General features: G+C 32.4%; 1 protein-coding gene across 2 annotated transcripts in view; it reads right to left on the minus strand.

Annotated features, from left to right (window-relative positions):
- LOC143225433 (glycogen synthase kinase-3 beta-like) overlaps nucleotides 1-21090 on the minus strand; it is a 64320-nt gene that overhangs the window by 19385 nt on the left and 23845 nt on the right. Inside the window, exons 1-5 of one of the 2 annotated variants that reach the window (XM_076454854.1) lie at nucleotides 20212-20527; nucleotides 11682-11872; nucleotides 11164-11247; nucleotides 10585-10695; nucleotides 5208-5338 (exon numbers count right to left, since the gene is read on the minus strand). In XM_076454854.1, the coding sequence (XP_076310969.1) occupies nucleotides 5208-5338; nucleotides 10585-10695; nucleotides 11164-11247; nucleotides 11682-11872; nucleotides 20212-20254 (560 nt within the window). In that variant the 5' untranslated portion in view covers nucleotides 20255-20527. Of the gene's footprint in view, nucleotides 1-5207; nucleotides 5339-10584; nucleotides 10696-11163; nucleotides 11248-11681; nucleotides 11873-20211; nucleotides 20528-21090 lie in introns of those variants that run through there. The other variant, XM_076454853.1, reaches the window with a different exon arrangement.

Raw genomic sequence — 21090 nt, forward strand, 5'->3', positions numbered from 1 at the left:
AATGGAAAGGCAGTACAGAGTTGAAGAAGTTGAGGAAACCAATGTTGGTGTTGTGCTACCCAGTAAAGAGAAATCACACAAATTTAACATACAGCAGTATAGATGATCAAAACCACCCTTAGAAGATGTACAGAAGAATAAAGGAATTGGTCTGCCCAATCCTGGCTGAACACAACCACAATTAGGGAACTGGAGCCAAAAAAAAAGAGTTAACTTGGCACTGACAAAGTTGGCAAATGCATCCAGATCAGGCACACTCCACTGTGAGCATAGCTACTTGAAAATATGAGAACAAATGGACCATTCCATCATATAAATTTTTCCTGTAGGTAAAGACAATCATCACTAGGTGAAAAGCACCCCCCCAAAAAAAGACACATCAAGGGATGTATCCCAAAGCACGTGAGCCCCAGAATGTAGATCCAAAGTTTGACTGCAAAGGGAAAAAGAACAGATTCCATCTTGATGGCTGATATAACTGTTGAAAGATATCATGACAAATTGATCCCTAACCAGACAAAGAAAGTAATTTAAAGCCAATCATACTACCAGAATTGTTAAGGTGTTGACATGATAAGGCCGTTTAGTTCTTAGATTGTAGTCCAAAAACCTCCTGCTGATTGAGTCACATTCCCCAACCATGTAGAGTAGCAATAGTGAAAAAATGCAAATCTGGAGGGTGTGGGGGGAGCAATACACTTAATTTTGTGTGAGCCTTTTTCAACCACCAATGCAGATCATCAATGATGGAAAGCATGAAGGAAACAGAAGAAACCAAGGATCCAAAACAAGATTCCACTGGTCATGCAGAGCTCACTGAAGAGACTGCATATGTGCCTGATCCAAAGGGATAAGAGCTTCTATAGAAGCCCACATCTGAAAAGTGTGGAGAAGCAAAAGCTCCATCAATTAAGGTTGTAAAGGTAAATGTAGGGCTCAGTGAAGGTAGGAGTTCGAAAGACCCCCAGGTGGACAAGATTTTGGGTAGGGGATAAGAAAGATTTCTCTAACTTGTTATTTCAACCCATGTGAGCAACTTCTGAAAGAAGATGTGTTTAATGTAAAGCTTTCATTTCAGAATGAGTTAAGAGAAGCCATTTGTACATACAACCCCTGAGCATATATAAGTTGGGCAAAATAATTTATTACTTCTACAGAAGACATACAGAGCTGGAATAAGATCAAAAGGCAAAATGGTACATAACCACATGATGGATAAACTAAAGATAGCATCGACACTGATAAGAAATGGTACATAATCACGTGATGGATAAACTGAAGATAGCATCCACATTGATAAGAAACAGTGCAAAAAAAATTCCATTGTAAAATAGGGAAGGTCATATGACACCAGTCCTTAATTGTCTTGGGCACCATATACAACTTGGAGAAGAATGGCTGACAGGCTTGATAGCTCACTGTGACAGAAGACATAACTACCTCTGGCAGATGTTGACTGGTAATAGAATCTCAAAGTCCTACTTACAAGACCTAGAGAACACGAGTGGTAATGAATACCTACAACATGTAGACAAAGTCAAATTATCCTCCATCGAACCAGAATACAAAGGACTGTCATTGGTACCTGTGAGCCTGTGCTGATAATAACAAGGAATAGTGGAATGCCTAATGGAAGGACAAGAGGGTGTTGAACATTGAACAGAGGATTGCAAGATTTCAGGTTCAGGCAAATAAGCAGCCAATGACAAAACAAATGACTGAAAAATGAAGCCATCCACAGTTCCCAAAGATAAGTTGATATTTAACTGGTTTGTTGATTTAGTGTTTTATGGCACAAAGCAGCTAGGCTATCAGCGCCAAACATTCGGTAAAAAGCTAAAAGTAAATTTGGTAAAATTAATAAAAGGAATTTAAGGTAAAAAAAAACAAAGTTTAAAAACAAAAAAACATAAATGGCATAAAACCAATGTTTACATCTACTCTAAAACATCAAGAAAAGAATGTTCTGTAGCGTAACTGTAATAATTATAACTTGTCAGGAAGACTAACAGGTAAGCACAAAATCCACCGTCAGTCATCTGAAGTTGGCCTTTTCAGTTCTGGTTCCGAGTTATTTGACGTTTTGGCCATTTTCAAAAAGGAAAGTAATAAAAATGTTTTAAAAGATGTGCAATAACATCATAATAATAACTTGCCAGGTTTGATAACAGGTAATTCAAACAGCAGTGTTAGTCACCTGAAGTTGACTTTTCCAGTCCTGGTTTCCAGTTATTTAATGTTACGGTCAGTTTCTAATTTCAAATTGAACTAGATGAACTGTGATTTTTAAAAGGGAACCACATTAAAAAGGTGTAATGTATAAATTAAAAAAATTAAATGGCATTAAAAAGATTAATGGCCTTTAAAAAACTAAAAACATTACCAAGGTGGACAGTGTCACCATCACCAATAATACTGTCTAGCGTTATGGACAAACCTTGGGACAGAACATGCTTAAAATGGTGCTGTAGTTGAGAGTTGTAATGATGACAAGAAAGTAGAATGTGGCTTATTGTAATCTGAGTGTTACACAGACTACACACTGGTACATTAGTTCCAGATAAAAAAAAACGATGAGTTAAAAAACTTTGTCCAATGTGTAGTCTAGTTAGAACAACTTCCTCTTTCCAATCCTTATGGAAGCAAGATGGTCAAAGTGGCAGGTGGCATTGACCACGACCAGTATCTCTGAAAATCATAGGAAAATGGATTATTGTCAACCCTCTATGAAAAATGGGAGAATAATGAAGGGGAGCAACCTGAGAGATCAATAGCAGTAAAGGACTGACTAGGTGCATGGAAATAGGTAGAAGAACCAGTATTGAAAAGAAAAAGATTGTGATCAGAGATCATACACTCTATGGAGCGACCCCTCCCTATCAATAACAGCACTTCCACAGTGGGGATGATGTCCATTAAAGTCCCCCAGGATGAAAAAGGGAGATGGCAACTGTTCAATGAGAGCATCAATGTCCGATTGATCATATGTCTCTCCATGTGACAGGTAGAGAGAACACACAGTGATGGTATGACCCAAGGAAACACAGATGGCTACGACCTCCAAGGGTGTGTTGAGTGACAAAAACAGGGTGGGCACATGCTGATCAACCAACAGTGCCACCCCTCCATGCACTCATCCTGTCATTTCTGTATAAAGTAAACTGCCGAGAGGTGACTGTATCAACATATTTCAGAACTGTTTCCTGTAAAAAAAGACAAACAGAATGGTGGGAAGCAAACAGTGTTTTGATGTCATCCAGATTAGAATGTAAACCATGACAGTTCTATTGTATCAGGGGTGGCCATTTTTATTTACGTGTTGGTGAATTGGGTGGAGAACCCTTCTGTTTACGACCACATTTTTTTCCCTTACTGTCCTTATCTGAGGGAGGTCTATCGACCTCCATGGATACTGCCCTGATTTGACTGGGCAGGTCTTTGCTGTCAAAAGGAAATTCCAGAGACTGAGGATGAGAACGAATGATTGTTTTGCATCTTGGAGAGGGAGAAAAAGATGTATCTAGGGAAATGCATGTACCTGGAACCAAAGGATATGGATCTTGGGGTTTGCTGGAATGTATGTTGGGGACAGAGGTGGATGTTGAAGTTGATTCATCAACTTTTTTTAACCATGGAGGCCAAAAGACTTTTCATTTGTTTGGAGAATAATTCTTTAGGAGGCACAGAGTTCTGTCTGCACTTCCACTGTAGTTGTGAAATGAAGTGCAGCAGCATACATCCAAGATGAGGTGGTGGACAGCAATTTTCGAGTCTCAAGATAAGTAATGTTACAAATCATTTTTCAAATGCTGCATCTCTTTTTCTTCCAACCATTTAGGGCAGGAACAAAAGTAGGATGGGTGAGAGCCATTGCAATTGATGCAATGAGGGTCTGTTTCACACTCGTAGGCATCATGGTCCTTGTCACTGCAAACATCAGAGAGGGTTTGGAATGTATGACCGTATGCTGCAATTAAGATAACCTGCCTTGATGGTGGCAGGCATGAAATATTGAAAGTTATACAAATGAAAAAGAACAACAACTGAGGTAAGTTTGCACAGAAAACTAAAAAAACTGAAAACAATAGTGGGTCTCTGAGGCTTGAGACGTGAAAACAACGATACTGAGAGCAGCACTATATGAAAACAGATATATATGTTATAAAAGGTAATGTATCATATCAGAAAAAAAGTATTCTGAAAAAAAAAAGAAACTTGTGGTTTCTTTATTTCAGCTCAATGAATAATAGAAATGATAATATCTATACTTAAGTATCAATATTTATATATAAAAGCCAAACATTTGTCAGCCATGCTCGATTTCTTTGAATTTAACAAGTTCCATAAGTCAATTCCATGTTTTGTCCTGTAATATTTCCTCTTTTGATTGCTCATTCCTATTGTAGTATAATTAAATAGCTAATGTAGGTGTAAATAGCTCTTAAGTTTCAGAACCTTTTCTGCTACATAAAAACCTTTAAGAGACCAGATCAGGCATGGTGTTGTGTGTTGATGATCAAGTATTTACAAAGATTTGGTTTTACGAGAACTATTGCAAAATACAATTGGTGTGATAAGAAAATAACTGTGACCAATGAATGTTGGAAAGGCACACTTTAGGTAACTCGGCATGGCCAGGTAGTTAGGGCATTCAGCTTGTAATCTGAAAGTTGTGGGATCAAAACCTCCTCATACCAAACATGCTCACTCTATCAGCTATGGGGCATTATGATGTGATGGTCAATTGCACTATATGTTGGTAAAAGAATAGCCAAAGAGTTGGCAGCAGATGGTGACAACTAGCTGCTTTCCCTTCAGTCTTACACTGCTAAATCAGGGATGGCTAGTACAAACAGTCCTCATGTAGCTTTGCATGAAATTCAAAAACAAGCAAAACATTTTAAGTGAAGGAGATATTGTTTATAATAGGCTTTGGTTTCTTAAAGCCAAAATGACCTTTATTTTTCTTATTGTCTAATTCTGAGCAGCAAAGTTGCAAAAGCATACTGGTAGACTTTGGTTTCCCATAATTTCCGACAGGCTTTTGTACTAGTATCACACATTAGAACTTCTTTTATCTAATACTATTAATCAGACATACGTATTTTCTACTAATATTTACACTTAACCCTATGAATAACATTGTAGTTTGCCTCAAATTTTGTTGCAGTAATGATAGCAATCGAGGGGTTGTAACTGTGTTTTACCTTCCAAAATCACACAATTTAAGAACACCTGATTCTGGATCAAGAAGTAGGTTTTGTGGCTTAATATCTCGATGACAGATCCCTAAGGAATGGATGTAGGCTAGACTGCGAAACAGCTGATACATGTATAGCTGTAAGGAAGTAAAAAAATACAAATTATGATGTATTCAAATATTAATAAATAAAGATCAAATTGCAATTATGCACACAAGATAACATTTTGATAAATTTGAAAGTTATTACCCTTGCCAGAATTAAGATATCAAGTAATGTCTTTCACTAGCTTACATAACAAAAATAAAGAAAAGAATAAAAATAAACTGTAATATTTCTGTGTGGTTCAATGGCTTGGTTTCATTACTACATTACAAGTGAGATATACACATCAACAACTACAGGTATAACATCTACATTAAGAACCATCATTAACATATTACATGCAGGGTACCTACAACACCAACAAGTTTCACCATTATATTATAGGTAAGACAACAAAAGTAAGAAGTTTCACAACTATACAGTATATTACAGGTAAAACACCTAAACCAAGAACATGTTTCATCATTACATTACCGACAGAATATCAAACATAATGGAACCTGTTATGACAGCTAAGCCAAACTAGAAAACAAATTTAAAGCCAGCCTTTTTCATTCATGTACCTATCAAGCTTTCTTTTAATTAAACTCACATAACATTTGTAAGAAATCCATTCCATAGGCCAACCACTCTATTTGAAAAATAAAATTTTCTCAGTTGAAAATGGCTTCTACCTTGCCTAAGTCTATATGTGTCACCAAGTTCTATAGTTCTCACTGTTCAGTATGAAAAATTATGATGCATCAATATTATCAATTCCTTTTATAACTTCAAACACTTCAATCAGATCCCCTCTAACTATTTTAAACACAACAATCAGATTCCCTTTAACTATTTTATTCAAGAGAAAACATTTTTAAGGATCTAAATCTCTCCTCATATGACAACCCCAGGTACCACTTTAGTAACCCTCCTCTAACCCATTTCCAACAATTCAACATCTTTCCATAGAAAATGAGCTCAAAACCAAACACAATATTCCAAATATGGTCTAACCAGTTACCTATACAAAGAAATTATAACATCTTTAATACTTGTATTTAATATTTCTGTAGATACAACTTAAAAATCCTGTTTGCCCTACCACTAGCAATAGCACACTGCTTAGATGGCTTAAGAGATGGATCACCATTTCACCAAGATCCTTTCCTTTCAGCAGTTTGACTTACTCCATCTATATCAATCCTCTGCTTTTGTCCTTCAAGCCACTCTTCTATCCAATTATTTAATTTATACCTCACACCTACACAGATAACTCTCATTACAAGCCTTTCATGTAGCACTTTGTCAAATGCTTTTGAAAAATTCAGGTATACCAAATCTACATCAGATACAAGCCTTACCCCTTGTTTACCCCTAATGTACTTTAAAAAATCATTACTATTAATTCTTATGTTTTCAACCAAATTTTTCATACATCTTTTTTGTATGTCCTAACTTCCTGTTTGACCAACTTTGCTGATCTTCTGTAATTCCAGTCAATTTAAACATCTTAAATTTGTAATACCTTCTCTAATTTTATCTCTTATACCCTTTGTGAGCCAAATTGGTTTTTTACTTGCAGCTACTCTTCTTTTTGTAGGGAATATACTTGTTTTGAATATTTTCCACATTTGCTCAGTGTCTCCAAATAGCTCAGCTGCTCAATTCACAACAGATAATTCTTGTTACATCCTTTCAAAATTTACTTTTATGAAATATGGAATAAAAATATTACTCCTGATTTCAATATGCAGCAAAACATCACACCTAATATAGTAATGATCTCTTGTACCTAGGTGTTCCCCAGTTTCCACCATCTCAACTATTTTTATATCAGAAGTTAACAATAAACTTAAAACAGCATTATTTCTGGTAGGTTTCTTGACCAATTGGTGAAGAAATCCATCTTATCACTTTTCAGAAACCTGTTTCCCTCATGGTTTGGCTCTAGAATTTCCCAATCAATATGTATGAAATTAAGATCACCCATAATTATGACTTCATCAACAACTGAAATCTTAATTTCACTGTAAAATTTCTTAGTAATTTCATCAGTTTAATCTGGTGGTCTACAACAAATTTCTGATAAGAGCTTTTTCAACTTATATCCACTAACAGAAATCCAAATGAATTCAGTCTCTGATATTATTCTTAATATTCTCAGATTCAACAGGATGTAACTCACACTTTACATACAGAGCCACTTCTCCCCTCTTATTACTACTGTTTATTTAAATAACATAACCATGTATTTAAAAGAAGTTTCTGTCATTAAAATCATCTACATTTAACCATATTTCAGTTATTTCCATTATGTTAAAATATGCTGTTTCTACCAATGCTCTAAAGTCATCTATTTTATTTCTAGCATTATAATAGTAACAATTAAGCCTATTCTTATAACTACATTTATTTGTTTTCTTTTACATATAAATTTTGTTTCATTTAGTTTACCTTTGTCATAACCACTATCTAGTCCTACTTTAAAACTTCTCTTACAGTTTATTTAATAGCCCTTTCAAACATGTCAGACCCTTTCCTACTTGAAGCGTAACCACCCATTCCAAAAAGTTCCCTTCTCCCACTGAACTGATCCTACAACTCCAACTAGCTAAGTTGCTCATCTTTACATATTAATTTCAGCATAGCATTTAGTCCCAGTGAACTACTTAAAATTTTATCTCCACAATTAATTTCTAGCAGTATCCTTGACACAATTTATACCCTTTATATTTAAATGGTTTTATCAACCACTATACTATTTAATTAGCTCCTATGACTCACTCTTCCCTATGTTGTTAGCCCTTACATGTCTAACAGACATTGCATCATTGCCAGTCCCCTTAATTACATCTCTTGTTCTATCAGTTGTCTTCCACCTGTGTCCCAGGATAGCATAATCTAACTATTTTCTCTCTGTTTACCCTACAGATTATTTGATATATGTGTTGTGTCAAAGAATCGCCTATAACAATAACATCTTTAAATTCATAATTCATATCCTTGTCCATTCCTTTTGCTTTCTTCCCCTCCAATAGTTCCTCATACACACAAGCGAAGGGCTGAAATTTGATGGTCAATAGAATAAGGTCTTTACAATTAATAAGTTCACTATTTTTAATCCTAATACAACCTTTCTAACTTCCTGAATGTCACTGTTAATCTTAGCTGATACATCCCTTGTATGTAAAAGCTTAAGCTTATCTTGAAATCCTGTTGTCATTTCCCACTGTTTATATTTCTTTTTATCTATTTTCTCAACTTTAGTTAGGATAGCCTCCAAGTTGCAAATGGACATATAAATTGAACATTCTCACTACTAGCTTCCTCATAGGTGCATAGTAGTCTAGGCTTCCCACATAAAAACCATTTATTACACCTATTGCACCCAACAAACTGAGAATGCTTAACCCCCAAATTATTCTTAATCACTGTATTATTTGTAAATTAAAATAAACATTCAATGGTATGATTATATACCAGTAGCTTGGTGTTAACACTGTTAAGTCTAAGTTTGAGAATTAAGTAGTTTTTAGATTGTATTTATTAAATAAAACAATGTATTTCTCTTACAATCTCACTGCAAGTTGAATTATAACTAAACCTAGAGACCATAATGTAAACAAAGTCTAGCATAATGTTACACTACTAAAATGTAAATTAAAAGCTTACACCCAGTATTTTATATTACAGGTATAACAGCTACACCAAGAATAAGTTTCATCACTACATTAAAGGTAGGATAACATATCAAGAACAGTTCTACACCAAGAATAAGTTTCACCACTACATTAAAGGTAGGATAACATATCAAGAACAGTTATAATGATAATGACTGGTAGCAATGGTTGGTTAACAGTGATTCAAGTAAGGAAGAATATTTGTTTCAAGAAATTTATTTTGCAATTCCTGAAATTGATAATAAATAAAACAATAAAGTATATTTACTGCAAGGTTTGCTATACTTTTAACATTCAGGCTAGGTTCATAACCTTTATTGTGTCTATAGCAAAACCTAAAGGTAAAAACAAGAAGTGAGTGCCACTCACTAAGTCCTGGTTAATGTACCTTTTAACTTTCCTGGAAAAGTTATAAACTAAGGTAAGAATCATTAAACACTTTCACAATTATTCAAAAGTATACAGAATATGTTAGTGAATAAATCACACATTTAAAATGTGAGGTGTGATTGAAAAATAAAACCAAACAAATCAACCAAATAAAACACAAGATGAAAGAAATATTTTAACCATTATGCTGTCAGTTTAGTATCAAAGATGACACTGAAAGCAGGGTTGTTTAAGAACACACCATAATTTATTTCCTACTGATTATTTTGAAATATATAACAAAGCAAGATCACCAAAGTTTTCTTTCTTTCCAAGGATATGTATCACTTCCTACCTCAGTGCAACTTTTAAAGTTTTCTTTCTTTACACAGATACACATCACTTCTTACCTTGGTACAAATTTTGTTATGTTACTTAACATTTAGTCTGCACAGATATTAATGTAAAACAAATTTTAATGTAGTTATTCTCACTGTTAAATACCTTTATAAAGTAATTCATATGGTGTTGATAAATAACTTTTCTTTTATTGGTACAAAGCTACAAGATATAGTTACACAAAACTTCATAGTATAGTTAAACAAACCCACATTATTTAGTTCCACAAAATTACGTGATACATTGGAAGGCCACCTGATTTGCTGACACAGAACCGTGTTGTTTTAATGCATAAAGCCACATGGCATAGTTATCTATAACCACAATATACTTACAAAAGCCACACAGTAGTACAAATGGACATTGTACGTTTGCACAACACTACATCATATAGTTAAAAGCCACATGGTACACTTACAAAAAGTCACAAGGGAGTTACAAAAGAGTCATATGGTATAATAGCATAAAGTCACTTGGTGCACTAGTCATTCTCTGTAGCACAAAACATGAAAAAAAAATGTTTCTCACTAGCACAACAAGTGAAGGAAGGATGTATGTTTACAAATACACATGCATTCTTTTTCCAGTTAGTATGCTAGCAAGATGTGAAAAATGTGTATATTACACACACACACACACACCAGGAATGTGCTACATCACCCAAGTCGATTTTGTGTCTATAAACATGTTAACTACACCTCACATAACAGATTTTATCTACAAATATGTCAGCTACATCATAAATCATACCACTGTGTAAACAAATACATCTGATACACTTTAAGTCATGTGATTTTGTTTAAACTTTCTTTATTTCCCTCTATATTCATATACTGTACTAAACCCACCTTGATAAAAGATACAGGAATAGTCTGCCTGGATTTGCTATAATGTCTTGCTACTCGATACACTGTCTCAGGAATAAATTCCAACACCAAATTGAGGTAAAGTTCATCCTTCTAAAATGTACAATTGAAAATAATCATATGTTAACATATAAAGAAATATAGTAATGTAGACACTATACAGAAAGGTTTGACAGTCATTCCCATAAATGTCCTAGCTTAGAAAACACATTAACAACTACATGAGAATCATATTTTTTCATAAGCATAATGAGCAAATATATTAAATAAGTGTAAGTTTTTCAATAAAACAAGCCATGTTTGTTATATAAAGATTATTCTATGATATAGTGAGTTGGGATTTTAATATACCTTAATATCAAAATATACCAACAATGGTTTGTTTATTTTGATATTAAACTAACAATAAAATAACAAGTTAATATAAAACATATCTCACTCATAACAGAACTGTACAGGGATCTTTACACATGTGTGACTCAAGAAACGTGAATCGGTATACTGATTACTTACATTAGCAGTTCACTTACTGGATCTAAATAATGACTTAAAGAAGCTTACCCTCTCACCATTGGAGTAGAAGAAGTACTTCAGTTTTACAATGTTACAGTGGTCCAGCCTTCTCATTATTTGGAGTTCTCGATTCTGTAAAGAATCAAACAAGCTTCAACCAAGTAATATCTATTTCTGTATTACAGGCTTCATGTTCATGCATTTTGTATTACAAGAGATTTAAAATATAACAAAAACATATTATTGAAAGAACCCCCTCATCATTAACACCCTGACTCAAATGACTTCACAGTAAAATTAAAACACAAGCTAAGAAAAACATATATAGTTTTCTAACTTTCCATCTGTTACTCTTTTTTTGTACCATGTCTCAGAAGCCTTTTAACTTCTAAAGTAGAATTAGCCCTAATAATTAAATTTCAAATGTTTAACCCATTCACTGTGGCTGGAATGTACATTTCCCAATGCAATATAGAATATATGTCCCAGCTACAAGGAGAAGGATAAGACAAAAAGATCAATCATGGCTGTCATTCACTTGAGCAAGTAGAAAGGAAACACAATACCTTAAATCTTTTATCTTGTAAAACCTTCTTGATTGCAACCATTTCTCCAGTATCTACAAGTTGAGCTTGATAGACTACTCCAAAAGATCCATTTCCAATGACTTTGGTGTCTGTATAAGCTACTTCTTGTGGTCTATCAGGTCCTTGGCCTGGGGTTGCCAAAACAGTGGTCACCTTTCCTCCATCTTTACCTGTAAAAAGATGCAAATTTTTACAAGGTACTTATATAAAATATTTCATTAAAGTTATTAATCACTAGTATAAAAGCCCATCAAAAAAGGATAAGAAACCACTGTTTAATGATTAATAGAAATTGTAGAATTCAACTAAAACAAATTTGTCTGTACCTCCAAGATGCACCTATTCTTTACTTATTTCATCAGTCTCAATTTAATTCTTTAATCTCCAAACTTTTATGAAAACTAAGCAGAAAAATGAATTGTGGTTATGAATAAAAATATGTGTACACTTTGAAAGAGACTTAAATAGCACTCTTGAACATTTTCTTTGTATTTTAGGTCAGGAAGTAGAAAACATAGTGTGGACATTCTGACACAAATTTTCAACTCTTTTGACTGTACAAAGGATAAAAGATTCTTGGTTGTGTGCATGTGTTTTTTAGAAAGCAAAGCCACACCACGTTATCCGCTGTACTTGGTTGTAATAATGTTTATTTTTCTTTCTTTTAAAGCCAAGTAGAAAATATATTTATGTTAAAATACTCAAAGAATATTTTTTATTTACCATTTATTCCCACCTTAAAGCTTTTTAAACACTGACTCTATAACACTGGTAATAGTAGGCCTATTTTATAGTCTAATTTAAGCATTAAGTCTAATATCAAAATGTAACATAAGGTTTAATTGAAACCCTATTTGGTAAATTTTAGTTTGCAATTGGCTGCAACTCAATGTCATAAAATTACTGAATTAAACTATTTTGCTGTTATATCACCAAAGTTATAAAAAAGTATAGTTGGCCTAAGAACAATCAGGTGAAAATTGTGTTGCTATGTAATGACAGCATTATTGACAGTGTGATGAAAAGAATAAACCTTTTACAGCTAGTTTTATATAAATACAACCTGTATAAATGCTGTAACCTTAAAAAGAAATAAGTTATTTCTCTAATTCAATTGGACAAACTGTTTTAAAAGCGACTATCATTAAAAATGTTATTTTTTAAATATTACTGGAACAGATCATGTTAAGTATTATCCTTTTCATTACTGTAAGTTTCAATGAAAAACATTTTATTTATTAACTCCAAAAACTTAATAATTAACAGTTAATAGTGAGCTTGTTTTCCATAAAAAACAAAGATGACCAAAACATGGGTTTTAAAAAATTAATGACAAACATTACCAACTTACAATTGCACTGGATGATGGAAAAGACCCAATAATGATCTATCTATAACAGCACTGCACTATGAAAAGGATGTAGTAATGATTGACCTACAATAACACCACTTGATTGAAAAAATAAAAAAAAATGATCTATCCATAATGCATGGTGGGAAACAAGCAACAGCAATGAATTTACAATAGTACTATTAAAGGTTAAAGACTGGATATGTTACCTGCTTACTACTATTTTTTGTCAGTCCTTGAATATTAGAAAGATACCATAGGATTGAAAGTTAGTTAATGTAACTCCTCTTCTCAAAGAAGGTGATAAAAATTGTCCCAGTAATTATAGACCCATTAGTTTCACATCAGTTGTGAAAAAGGTTTTAGAAATCCTGATAAAAGATGTTTGCAAAGTCATTTAACAGAGTTTAGAATTTTATTTGCTAGCCATCATGGTTTTTTAGAAAAGAAAATCTTGCCTTACAATTCTTTTAACATTCTTTGGCGCATATGTAGATGAGGGTAACGGTGTAGATTTGATGTATCTGGATTTTCAGAAAGCATCAGACATGGTGCCACATAAAAGGCTTGTAAAAAAAAACCAAAATTCTGTAGGTATGGATGATAACCTACTAAATAGAAGAGAGTTATTACAAAGAGAGTTCAGTTAAACTGAATTAACTTTATAAGTGAGATACCTCAGGGTCAGTCTTTGGATCATCATTCTTTTTAATTTAGATCAATGACACAGATGAAGGAACAGTCACTAAATTACTTAAATGTGCTTATGATATCAAGATATTTGGTGGTGTTTGCTGTGAAGAGGCTGCTGCTGCTTTACAAAAGGATTTAGATGATTTAGTGAGTTGGGTAACTAATTGGCAGATGAGCTTTAATTATAATAAATGCAAGATATTGCATGCAGGTTATCATAATTTGAATTACAAGTATAATCTGAATGGCAATAACCTTAACAACATTATGAAAGGAAGGAATTTTGGTATAATGGTTGATCAGACTCTAAATGTCATCCAAACAACTGCTATTAACAGTGGTAAGGCAAATGGGATCTTAGGTTGTATATAAAGTAATACAGAATACAAGTCTAAAGAGGTTATAATTTCATTGTACAAGTCAATGGTTAGGTCACATCTGGAATACTGGGCTCTATACCATAGGAAATATGTTGAATTGTTGGAAAGGGCTCTGAAAAAGGTTGCTAAAGTGGTACTTGGGATGGAGAGAAAAAGATCCTTAAAATTGTTTTCTCTTAAAAAAGAGTTGAGATTGTAAGAGGAACTGATAATGTTCATGCACTATCTTTTTTCAAGTTGAACAGTGAGAATAGTAGGACTAGGAGACAAAATTTTGGCAGAGGAGGAGTCATCTTCATTTAAGAGTTTTATTTTTCAAATACGGTGGTTAGTCTTTGAAATGGGTTGCCTTCAACTGTTGTAGAAGAAGTAAATTTTAATAAGTTTTAAGAAAAACTTGGATAAGTATATGAATGATGAGGACTAGTTTTAAGATTTTTTTAAAAGTTAATTTAGTTTGGAACAGCTGAGATGGACCAATATTGGTCCATGCTGTCCCCTAAAATTGTTATATAACAATGGCTGATATATAACAGTACTGAATGGTGGTAAAATATAATAATGGCTGATATATAACAGTACTGAACGGTGGTAAAATATATAATAATGGCTGATATATAACAGTACTGAATGGTGGTAAAATATATAATAATGGCTGATATATAACAGTACTGAATGGTGGTAAAATATATAATAATGGCTGATATATAACAGTACTGAATGGTGGTAAAATATATAATAATGGCTGATATATAACAGTACTGAATGGTGGTAAAATATATAATAATGGCTGATAACAATACTATGTTGTGAAAAGAGAATACAAAAAATACAGTGAACAGTCACAAAATCAGTTTATATTTAAATTAATTACATGTTTATCAAAAAGTACAACTTGAATTATTTCTATTATTTTTTTCTTGACAAGCAAAATTTAGAATGCCATTAAAGCCTGTAATATTTAGCCTAAGTAAAAAGATAACAGAAAACTGCATAACTCAACATATCATGCTGAAACATTAAGATGATCTTGATCACTGATTCGTTTTGAGATATGTGGTTATCCTCATACACCTTTATTTACCCAATATCCAAACAACTCAGTTTATCATACATCAAAAGATTACCTGCTTGTGTCACACCTTCATTATGTAGTTATATGTTAAGAGTTATGTAAATGGGTTGTTAGTACCTATTTGTGTCATATTCATCATATGGTTGTATGTTAAGAGTTATGTACATGATCTGTTTATTAGATAAGTAAAACAAAAACCAAAAAAGTAAAAATAATTATTTATTAAATCTGTAAGCTCTTTTGGAAAGGTCTGAAGGATGATTTCCAGGAATGTAAAATTTCATTTGCTTACAGTTTTCAACTGTAAAGTAATAGGCTGTCACATTACCACATTGTGCACTAGTTTCTTGTGATGGTTTATGATATAAGCGGTCTTCATAATGAGTAGTTTAAAGATGAAACTGAGAATAATTTCAAAGAAGTACTTCACCATAAAAGTGGGAGCTGTTCTCCATTTTAACTACAAAAGATAAACCACTATCATTCCATATTCAGTTAATGACATGACAATGAGTGTTCAGTTTGTTATTTATTGATTTTGTTTTCTCCACCTGTGAACAAACGCGAGAGGAATCAAAGAATAAGGAAGAAGAATTTGAGCCAATGTTTGCCAAAACTAATTTCAATGTAAAATTTTCAAATTATAAACAATACTTTTGACTAATAGTTTTCACCTTCAAACTAGATATTTGATGCAGTAAATTCCACAGTTGCTGGCAGTGTTTTTCTTCCCACTATTAATATTCTACACACTTATATAAAACACTAAGTCTAATTTCTCTTATGTATTTAAAGTTCACATTTCCCTTACATTTATGTTCATTAACAAACCCTATAAAATGACAATGTAGTAAAACTATAATTTTAGTCTTATACACAAAATACTAACTTCAAATTGAATGACAATGTATCTCAATTCTTCTTTGATAGATTATTTAGGCAGAGTATGCATGATGAAACTTTGTAAAATGGATAACAGACACTATTAATTTTATTCCATCTATCACTGATACATAATGACAAGAAATAATCAGTAGTGAAGTCCTGGGGGTCATCTTATAATTTAAATGTAAATTATTTCTTGTGTTGATTATACAAAAAATGAACAATATGTCAGACTGATGATTGTGAAGCATGATTACATCAGGAATTAGCAATACATCAGAAAACAGGGGGATAATTGTGAAACATGATTCATACAGTACTGAAAAATGATTTTAATGAAATAATTTACACAAAGGCAACTATTCTTATTCCCTCAGATAATTTTTAACATTGCCCTGATTAGTTTTTATTGAGTTTAAATATAAAATTAGATACTGTATCTATTACTTTCCCAATTTCTCTCAAATGCATAATTTTCTTTTGTAGAGGGAAAAGATGTAATTCCAAAAATATGTTATGACTGAATATTGAATTAAGTAATGTCAAATGTATTAAATTAAATATCTGATAATTTCAAAGTGCTAAAAGAACTTAATAACCCCAACATTACTGAAATAATAAAAACTATACTTTAATTTTCAAAGTGTTAATAAACAAACCAGCAAACAAATGTATACACTCACAGCCAGTAATAAAGTGCTTTTTCTGACAGAGTTAAACATATTTTCCACTTTTAATTAGTCAAACAAGAACTGTTTAAAATAAATTTCATTATTCTTTGTGGCTGAATTAATTAATTATTTTTGTGTTGTATTAAGCAGAACTTAATTTTCATGATGGAAAAATAGTTAGAAGAAAGAAGCATTAGAAAAACACAAAAATAACATTAATTAACAAGTAGGTATAGAAAAATTCAATAGAAAATCAAGCTATATTTATTGCACTAAAATAAAGTTATATTGGAAACGTACAGGACTGAAAGGGGTTGTTTACATTGACTATTCTACTTATACCTTATATCCCCTTTTTTGTCTGATCTAAAAGCAAAGTTGATTCAAGGTTTATGAAACTGGTCTTCATAAACAGGTGAAATTTAACACAGGAATACTTACTGTGTCAACTGCAACACAGCACATCTTTAAACAGAAAGTAAGGCTATGTGTATGATAGGAATCAAAGTGTGTTTGTGATAATTATTTTACAGTTGCATTAAAAATTTGGCATCAAGATATATTTTAAAATTTAATACAAGTTGCAAAATCTTAATTTTAAAAGAAAATAGTTAAATACATTTTCAGCATTCACTTCGTGTATTATGGTAACTTCTTCACTCTGAATTGTCAATTTTAACTCTCTTTTTTTACCCTACATGACCTTTTAAATGTATTACTAATTAATAACTTATTCAAAAAAGTCAAACCTGCAAACCAAGTTCTTTGTATTCCATTACATCTTTTAGAAAATGTTAATAATTCTTTCCAACATTTGCCGCCAATGGAGTATTCTGAGTCACAAAGGAACAATAATGTTTTACGAGATTCATTATGTGACTAGTGCACTTAGGTGCCAGTTTAGGAAATAATTAGCTTCAGTTTCACTGACTCTGTGGTCATCTGCTCAACTCGCTAACAGAATTTTGTAACCTATTTACAACTTATTTTGATAGCTAGTTTTAAAATAGTCTAAATTTTGTGCACAGTAATATTTTGTGTTTAAAATTTTATACCCAAGATAAAATTAATAATATTTTAGATTAGTGACATCATTACAAAATGAAAGGCATACAGTGGTTCACTGTTGATGAAAAGAGTTCTCAGTTCCAGATGTAAGTACAACATTTCTCATTTTGTATGTTTTTTTTATTCTTATAAAAGTAATAAACTTATTAGATAAGAAAAACTTAAATGAAAAAATCTCATGACACTTAACTTCCTAGCATTTTTACATCATGTTGTATGACCGTAATTTAACTGTAAGGTGTTTTAGAGTACAGTTGTTGGTTTATACAAAGCTTTGTGGTTACTATAATAAATAGCTTTCAGATGGTTAAGTGTAGCTATACAGCAATAAAATAAAATTTACCTAGGGTTGAAAAAAAATCAGTTTTGGTTGTAAGAATAAATAGTGTATACTGGTCAGTTATAACATGCAATCATTATGAAAGGTAAATAAATAGTGTATACTGGTCAGTTATAACATGCAATCATTCTGAAAGGTAAATAAATAGTGTATACTGGTCAGTTATAACATGCAATCATTCTGAAAGGTAAATAACTAGTGTATACTGGTCAGTTATAACATGCAATCATTCTGAAAGGTAAATAAATAGTGTATACTGGTCAGTTATAACATGCAATCATTCTGAAAGGTAAATAAATAGTGTATACTTGTTAGTTATAACATGCAATTATTCTGAAAGGTAAATAAATAGTGTATACTTGTCAGTTATAACATGCAATCATCCTGAAAGGTAAATAAATAGTGTATATCTTTATAAACAGATGTAGGACAGGAATACTTACATTATTAACTGTTATTGGTATATCTTTTGACAGACTTATTATAGGAATGCTCCCTGCATCATCCTAGTCTTTTAGCCTATCTCTACAAAGACTCAACAAAGGAATAGTAGGTGTGTCAACCAAGCCCTGACAGCATGCACTTAAACAGGCATATCACAGAAATGTTCCCAGGGTGAACTTGGTTATAGCTGACTTTAAACAGATAATAACTCAACAATAAATTAAAATGAAAAAACAAAACAAACAATAAACAAGCATACACAAAATCTCATTCTCTTGGTGTTTATTATATAAGTTTGTAATATTATTCTACCATTATTGAAAGCAGAACCCGTCTTGAAAAACGAATAATTTCTAAAAATAGGGTTAAAACTGTACAATTAAAAGAATGCACAAACGTCTATTAAGTAACGTACACCATTACATATTAACATATAAGTTGAAAAGGTGAAAGTTTTCATTTAAAATTTAAATACATCATGTTGTTTGTGTCACATTTCGATAAGTTCCTCAAAGTACCATCTGCACGATCAATAAAAATTATAGCAAACACGGCAGAAACACGTGCCTAAGATATGGTGTGAATCACGTATATCGCTTAACCTATCTATCGTTTACTTTCTACGACTTACCTACTCACAAACAATATAAACTTTGAAACACCTATTTGTGGCAGAACAAATTTATGTACGTTTCGTCACCAATAATTAGACATGATCACGTACAACATTTAAGGTACAAAGCTTCTTACTAATACTAAAATTTCCCAGTCATTCCAACAACATTGTTATCAGAGAGGCCGCTTGGTGCTTATTCGAGGATCGGGCATACACAGAAGAATTTTCGGTGTTTCCGAGTGATATCAATCGGAGATTTTTGTTCTAATGTTTCAAGACACCAGCTAAGAATTCGTAAAATTGGCAAACAGAATCAGTGCACGTACACCATATGCTAGCACATAGGAACGCCTCTGGTTGTTATAGACATAATTTTCTCAACATACACACAGTGTATTATACACTTCTCAAACAATATTTGCTACATTTGAAGTTTATATACATGTGTATAGAGCAAATTTATTAGTTTTATATGTTGCAGTTCTATAAAAACTAAAGAAGCTATATTTTAATGTTCTCGTGGCTGTTAACTTGTTTCTATTTACTTACAGGCACTGCTGTTTACTGATTTAAGGCGACCATATTACCATATAACAGTTTCAGTAGATCAGAATATAAACATGTTCTAGAAATAAATAAAGTACAAATGTGAGTTCAAGATATCCATTCAAGATGCGGTCTTCAACAGGATCGGGGAAACTGCTACATTCTACTTAATGGAACCTTCTTTCTTATTTAGCTTTATTCGCTGGTTTGTTTTTAATTTATCATAGTAGTTGTCTGTTTTGACAAACCTGCCCGTTAATAAGAGTGTTGAAATGATGCTACAATTGATTTGTTGTTGGTAAAGAGCAACACCATGGCTTTTCTATACCACATAAAGAAATAAAGTATTAGTAGTTCTATTTATTACTCCAAGATTAAATATAAAACTGTGGTTATAGTCGCAATGCAATGATTGTGTAAATAATTAATTTAATACTTACATTTAAAGATGAAAAAAATCCTAAAAAGCATGGACGAAAACATAACCTGAACATCGAAGAAAAGTAGTTAAACTCGTTTAATGTGTTCACCAAATATGAAAACCCGAATTGTTTTATCTACACACTCTTTAATTAATCTAAATTAATTAATACCGTACCACTACAAAACAGTCACCCGTTTTCAGAAACTTTCTAACGTATTCTTAAACAAAATTATAACTTAAATATCCCTCTTTAACATTTATATAAACTTAAAGATCCTCAAGTCTTATCAACGTACAATATATAACCACCTCGTTTGAAGACGAAGAAGCCGCGAATGAAAATTATGTGACGCGCTCGGCGGGTTATTTTTAGTGTGCAAACGGATTGCCCTTTAGTAAGATACCAAAAAAAACAATGCCGGTGTCCTTCAAGTGCGAGCTAACCTTATGAATAAGATAGCCAAACCAGTTACATATATTATGGCCTAGTTGTAAGAGTCTAAAAATGATGGAAGTGTGGGTATTTAAAGGCAACTCTGAAAATAACAAGTGTTGCCAAACGTGGTGACGTAAATACTGAAGTACATATAGCAATCTTTGGCCTAACGTTGGAGCATGACATAAACAACGTAGTACTTTGGACAATGTTCATTAAAAACAAAAACAAGTCATTTCTCACTAGACAAAAAGTATGTAAAAATGTATTATATAATGTGCAATACAAAAAAAAACAAAAACAAAACAACTCCAAACAAACACCCAATGTTCCTTTTGACTAAGGTTAATACAAAATACTATTCAAGTCAGGGTGGTTTCTATTCGCTGGTAAATAAATGTTTGTTAACAATCTCTGTACTGTACACATGATACTCCCAAACTGCTTATCTATGTTAAC

The sequence above is a fragment of the Tachypleus tridentatus genome, chromosome 9, assembly GCF_004210375.1.
Source record: "Tachypleus tridentatus isolate NWPU-2018 chromosome 9, ASM421037v1, whole genome shotgun sequence".
NCBI lineage: Eukaryota > Metazoa > Arthropoda > Merostomata > Xiphosura > Limulidae > Tachypleus > Tachypleus tridentatus.